The 7,194-nt window shown below is 39.3% G+C and overlaps 1 protein-coding gene across 1 annotated transcript in view; it reads left to right on the forward strand.

Moving 5' to 3' along the window:
- Positions 1-3,556: 3,556 nt before the first annotated feature.
- Positions 3,557-7,194, forward strand: part of lrig3 (leucine-rich repeats and immunoglobulin-like domains 3) — a 23,649-nt gene continuing 20,011 nt past the window's right edge. Inside the window, exon 1 of the mRNA XM_032505352.1 lies at positions 3,557-4,044. Within this exon, the coding sequence (XP_032361243.1) occupies positions 3,848-4,044 (197 nt within the window). The 5' untranslated portion in view covers positions 3,557-3,847. The remainder of the gene's footprint in view (positions 4,045-7,194) is intronic.

A 7,194-nucleotide genomic window follows, 5' to 3' on the forward strand; every position in this document is an offset into this window, starting at 1 on the left:
TGGGTTTGTGAAAGGCGCTATATAAGTCAAAGTTATTATTATTATTATTATTATTAAACATGTGATTAAAATATTATATTATACTATTTGTGTGGGCAGTATCTTATCTTTGAATGTATATACCTCATGCTCTTTGGGGGTGGTAGTGGGGGGGGGGCTCCTTTTGTAGCTGCCCCATTTGCCCTTTTTGAATACAAATGGGTTGGCTACCTGACCAAAGGTTGAGTCTCACACCTTCGATCGGCTGTTACAGAAGCAGTAAACAATTCACAAGACAACTTAAAAAACAACAATAGAATTGCTCATCGCCAATTACCCTCATTGTCAGAGCAAATAAAAGCCTCAAAGCAAAACAATTCAGTCTACTGATGTGTATTTATTCAAAGTGATGTCTGGTACTGATGAATGGTGCATTACTTAGGGCTGATATGCTCTGTGCAGAACCTACGCCGTTGTAAGCCTTTATACTTGTGCACTGGTGTGTCTGGGTCAAACTGCAATTACACTGCCAAAACAATTGTTGGTGGCACTGGTGGAAGAAGTATTCAGATCTTTTACTTTAGTAAAAGTACTCATAACACACTGTTAAAACTACTCTGTTACGGACGCCCATATATAGTGATTTACTCGACGCAGCAGGACCGCATTCGACTCCAACCTGCGGCCCTTTGCTGCATGTCATCCCCCCCCCTTCTCTCTTCTGTCATGTCTTCAGCTTTTCTGTCAAATAAAGGCCTTAAATGCCCCAAATACTCTGTTATAAGTCAAAGCCCTGCTTTGAAAACATAACTTAAGTAAAAATATGTAAGTATCATCAGGGAAATGTACTTTGATACTAAGTATCAAGCATAAAAGTACTCAATGCAGAAAAATCGTCATGTTTCAGAAACTGGAAACAATCCAAGCAGTTCCAACAATCAACTAAGTGTTTAATCGGCTAATCATTTCAGCTGGACTTGTAGGCCGTTAGATTGTTGGGTAGTTAAATTCATAATAAAACATATTTTATAAACTACATGTATTTTGTGTGCAAAAATTCTTATTTTTAACTAGTATCTAAATCTGTCAGATTAATGTAGTAGAGTAAAAAATATTTGAATGCCATATGGCTTTGGCCAGAAGACAAATTATTTACTGAAGAAGCTGGAGGATTGGCAGTGAAGTTTAGCATCCTAAAAGTGATCATTTTGAAGGCTATGTTAGCTTGTGATGCTACAATGACACGTTGTTATGGAACCCACGCAAATTCAAGGAAGACCCTTCAATGGCATTCACACGCTACTTTTGGCTAATGTTCATGCTCACCCTAGGTAATGTAACCCGATTTGTTCAAGTCTTATTCCCTGACCAATCGGATAACCCCAACCAATGGGCTGCTTCGTAGGGCAGGACTTGCCTAGAAGTTAGGTGGGATCCATAATAACGCTACATTGATGTCCTGTGGATTGCTTATAACTGGACAGTGATACAGATCATTTTCAAACAACCAATTTATAATAATGTCTAGTAAATCACTCCTTAACACAATAACATGAGCCAACACTTAAAAACAATCTGCACTATTTATAGATATTTATTACTCTGTACGTCTTACTGTGACCTGTGCAATATGCCATTCCATATTCATGTATATTTATCTGTATATATCTATATATACTCTGCCCACCTGTAAATACAAGAAGTGTTTATAGTGTACATTTTTTTCTAATTTATTTATGTTTAATGTGTATTTTTGCCATTTGTGCTGCATTGAGCTGCTGTGAAAAGTGAATTTCCCCAGTGTGGGATCAATAGCGTCTGTGGTCTAGATATACTCTATCTGCAAAGTGTCCAGAAATAACTCTTGTTTTGATTTGATACTATACATGAAATTGAATCTTATGTGGTTGTATAGTTCCAAACCTAAACATATCCATGCATATGCTGAGAAAGACTCCCATCTTTTAATGGATACAGAAGAGGAATTAATAAGACAAGTCTTTTTTTTTTTTGGCACACACTTTCTTATCAAAGTATGTTTTGCATCTTTCAAGCATCGCATACAAAGTGACTCATTGACATTTATTTTTTATGCAGCTACCCTCCAGATCAGTCTGACTTTCATCTGTGTGTCAACAGATTAATGAGTTTGTGTCCTCACTGAGAAGAGGAAGTGTGAGCGGACAGTGAAAGTATGACCTTGGTCAACAGGAAGCTGTTGAACACTTTGCCTGGGGGGGAATCTGACACATCTGCCTGGGCGTGAATATCCCATGAAGGGCCTTTTAATGTGGAAATGAAAAAAAGATTGTGCACCTTTTAAATTGCAAATGAGAAAATATCAGTCGGCTTTCAAGTGCAGAATGTCAATTAAAGCCTCTGTTAGTGACTTTGCCTTTAAAGCGAATGAGGTTGTTTTGTGTCTTACAACAAGGTGGAATTTGGCCTTCTGTCCAATTAGCACTATTCATGAATTAAGTGCACGCTGGTTCCTGGTGAGAGGAAAAGATCACTTAAACTACTTTAAAAAAATAGCTATTTTTCTATTATCAAATCTTACCAAAAACTCTGTTTTATCTACTTTCCTGACAAGAAATGTCTCAACTTGTTTCAAACAAATACATATACAAATGTAGCTGTTGGTTTGAATCAAACAATGCACCAAGCAGTGGAATATTTTGTCTGTACAGAAAAACTAGAGCATGATGGAAAAAGTACTCATATACTTTACCTATAAAACAAAAACTAACAAGAAAATACTCTATTGCTAGTAGAAATTAAACTATAAATGCACTAATTGGGTCTAATGTCAAATAAGTCTAAATGTGTAAATACTGTATTGTTAGTTTTCATCATTCTCTTTGATAACAGACTGAATATATGTATCCCAACATATTAATAAAGTTACAGTGTCAATGCCAAAACTGCACCGAGGCACAGTTGTAACTCCCCACATCTGTCAAATGCCAAAAGTTCATGAAATAAATTGCATTTGTTACCTTAATGTTTACCAGAACGTGTGTCTGTGGTTTTTGAATTATTGAAGTATTCTGCAGATATTTTACATTCAGTCATATTCATTTGCAATCCTGTCTGCACAAATATATTTAATAATCATATAAATGCATTCGCAATTTTATTTGTTTATTATATGATAGTCCTACATCTCGACTTTTTTTCTAATATTTTGTTTTTACTTCTGGTGTGTGTTTTTCACAGGTGCATGAGGCCAAAAAATGTCATTGCCTACGACCACATCTGTTATTCTGTTAAAGGACCTTGAACTTTGAGGTGCCCTGTTGGATTGTATTACTTATTTACTTACTAATTACTTTCACTAGGCTACATGTCAATTTTCTGTAATTAACACTGAAAGTTAAAACAAATTACCCTAACACTGGGCATGAATATACTTTAAATAAAAAATAAAATAAAATATACAGTGTATTAAATTGTTCAGCTTGGCTGGTACAAACGTGCAGTAGGAGTCCGAGGCAGCAGCATGGACTACATGTCCCATAAACCCCTGTGGCCCCTCCCCCCGCATACCTCTGCTGTGTGCTCACGCTGCACTGTGGGGATCCTGCACAGCACAAGTTGCCCCAACAGCAGCAGCAGCGAGGCGCACGGCACACAAGTTTCTCCACAGGAATGGGCGAGTTTCAGAGAAACGCTTTTCTATTCAATTCCCCCTCTACGGTCCTCAGAACAACAAGGCATTGGATATAAGGATCGGGTGTGTTGATCAACCCGCACCAGATTTGGGATTTGTTTTTGGGTGATTTCGCACTCTTTTTGGATTGGTTGCGCTTCATCTAAAGAAACAACAAAATACGGCTGTTCTCTCGTGTGGCCAAGGGGAGGAAAAATGTGTTCCTCTACGCAGGCTCGCAGTTTAGCAAGACTCGCCGTGGTTTTACTTCTGTTTGTGAAGCTACAGCGTGGATCGGGTGCTAACACAAGGACGTGTCCCCCTCCCTGCGTGTGTATTGGGGAGCTTTTGGACTGCAGTCGGCTGAAGAGGGGCCAAATTCCAGACACGATCCCGGAGTGGACAGTTCAACTGTGAGTTCAGTTAAACAGCTTTTTATACCTTACTACTGTCATGGATAATAGTTTTATTTGGAATGTATTGGTTTGATTATGTTAATTTATTTCCACACATCTGCACTTGAACAAATACGTTTGGTTTACTGACGGGACGACACTCACATTCATGTACAGTGCTAACGGAATGGGTAGTAAACCACTTAAAGGAGCTGGTGTTGCACAAAACAACCACTGGATTGGCTTTGCTTTTCTTTGAATGAAATTGGCCCTTTATTTTACTGTAGATCTGAATCAGTCTGCAAAGCTGTTGTTACCGAATAGCAAAAAGGCTCTCCTCAGGAGTATGTGACTGAAAACCTTGCATGTTATTCTACTTAACACCTACAGTAGTGATGAATCTACTTATGTGTCAGGTTGGATTTATTGCATTAGTCCTAACAGCAGCAGCTTTTCAAGCTTCTTGAAGCACAAGCAGCCTTTCAGTGTGTTTTACACATCAATGTGCTATTGTCAGTCCCTCCAAACCCCTTCATTGAAGTGTAAATAATAATGAATAAATCCTCCAAGTGCCTGCAGGTAGTGCTTTGAAATCAGGCTGTATTGTTGTTGGGTATGGTAGCAGCAGTAATGGTGCCAGTATTAACCGTTTTGGTGGTAAAAACAACCCTATTAGTAAGTGTTAGACTCCAAGCTCCCATCAGGCCTCTTATAGTACATAAATTGCAACTAAAAGACATCACTAATGTTTGTAATGGGCTGACAGCGTGCTTACATCCACATTTGCATTTGCAATGATTGGTGTTTGTTCAGGTTTCAGCTTCACAGACATTGAGGCCTTCAAAGCCATAAAGACATAAATCAGATGCACTGTGTGTGTGTGGAGCCTTGGACTGCTTCCTAAAGTAATATCTTCTCCATTACTCTCCTGTTTGCCTTCTGGCTCCATAAGATGAGATGAGGCTGAGCTCGGCCTGTTGAAGCAGAAGCACCAAACAACTTTAATGGCATGTTGTCAGTGCGTTCTCCTTCACAGATAATTATTCTTACTGGATTTTTATTGCCCTGCATTAAGTTACAGTACTTGATTTTTATTGAACTGTGTTAGGCCGTAGAGCTTGATTCAGTGCCTGGTCGAAGCCGTTGCCCTGCTGTTGAATTTAGTTTTTCTCTTTCTGAAATGTGCTGCTCTGGAAACTTGATGTTGCCAGAGAAAACAGACCCAGCCTGAGCCTCATAACCAAGGACGGCCTTCCAAAGAAAATGAGAAGAAAAAAAAAAGTTCCATATGGGGGGAAAAATTCTTTTCACTCTGGCATGCTAATTTACGAGTGGCTCTCCAGCACATCTTAAACCGCCCGACCCTTTGTTTTCCAGCACCCCATTATTTCTGCTGAATTAGCAATTCCAGAGCCAGCGATGGTACTGATTAAGGAGGAGCATGTAGGATTAGTTCGAAACACACTCACAGAAAGAAAAGGGGGATGGAGAAAGTAGGAGGGATAAGAAGAGAAGAGGGATTAAGCCCAGAGTATCTGAGAGGTTGTTGGGGGACTACAGATTTATATCCAGATGTAATGCCTCTTCACTTTTTAAGGTTTAAGAGTGAGGCACGGCTGTAGTTTTATATCTGAAAACAATACGTGCATTCATTTTAAACCAGAGAAATTTGAGTTACATAAAGACATGAACCACTCATTTCTATCCCATGAGACTTTTACAAACATTTATCAGAGGAATTTCATGTTTTTTGGAGCTTAAGAACAACATTTATTTGGCCAGGTATCACTAATTATCAGTAAAAAGTACAGGAAGTAAGCCAGGAACCAGGAAATCTTGAAGTTATAACTTTGTATTATATTTAGGTGAAACTAATGCTAATTTACGATAGCCTACGTTAGCTACTTACCTTACATTCCAGGGTTGAAGCAAACAATCCTAGTGCTCAGTGTCTTTAACAAATGTGTGCACTAAGGGCAAAATACTACACCAATTAATTTTGTTATAAATAGTCACGGAATGACACAAAACTTGGACACAAATTTCAGTATTACAAACATTTATCCGAGGAATTTGATGTGTTTGGACTTAAAGAAGCACATTATTTGGTCAGGTACCACTAATGTCCAAGCTAAAGGACAGGAGGAGGTAGATAACATTACCAGTCCCAGTGGCTTGCATCACAGTTAATGCTAATTTTTTGTTAGCTACTTACCTGGTCATTTTAATTACTATTCTAGCTAATAGATAAGCTAGCAAGCTACAGTTTGTCATACTGACCCTCTAAAATCCCAATTGTTGTGGTCATTAATGAAAACACAACTACCACTTCTATTTATGCTTGCTCTTTAGCATTCACATTTTTGGCTAACTCACAGTCTAAAAAAGCCTATGTCTTTAGCATTCATTCACAAAGATGGATGAGAAACATTTATGGGGCTTAATGAAATGTGCTGCTGTGTCCCATTGTCATAATCTAAAACGTTACTGACAGCTCTTGAGACCTAAAGAGTGGTTCATTTATTCACTTTTCAGTCTTAGATAAGAAAGTGGTACATAGTCACCAGACCGGCAGATACAGGCTGAAACCTGTATGCAGCACTGTGTGTTATCATGCTCCGCTCAGAGCCTGCTTTGTGAAGGAAGTGGAAGTGTCAGAGCTACTTAGGGTTTATCTAGGGAGTATGATAGGACACCTTTCCCGTATGGCCCACAGCGCTGGAACTACAACAACAGTGCACAGCTTGGAAAGAAATGGAGGACAACGAGGGGGTTAGCTTTAACAACGCTAAGAAGTAAAACTCAGGCTGAGTGGTTAATGAAACTTTCCACCAAAGCACAAAAACAGGCCCCAAAAAATTTGACAGGGGTGTTTCAGATGTATGAAAGGCGTCCCTCTCACTTTTCCCGGCATTGTGAAAACATTACCAGTTGATAGGTTCTTCCCCTCCTCCCAGAGCTCCTTGATGGATTCCAGATGAGGAAGGTAAGGAGGGGGAGGAGGGGTAGAGGACGAGGAGGGTGTTAAAAAGTAAAAGAAAAAATAAGTGCAGCAGCGTCAATAGAGCAACCACTTTATGGCGCACGACGCTCCGCTTGCCAGACACCTTAAGCTGGTTTTCAGGAGACTTTTAAAAACAGGCAGCCAAAAGAATCTCCCCCCCCCCC

This window comes from Etheostoma spectabile, chromosome 23, assembly GCF_008692095.1.
Source record: "Etheostoma spectabile isolate EspeVRDwgs_2016 chromosome 23, UIUC_Espe_1.0, whole genome shotgun sequence".
In the NCBI taxonomy this organism is placed as follows: domain Eukaryota; kingdom Metazoa; phylum Chordata; class Actinopteri; order Perciformes; family Percidae; genus Etheostoma; species Etheostoma spectabile.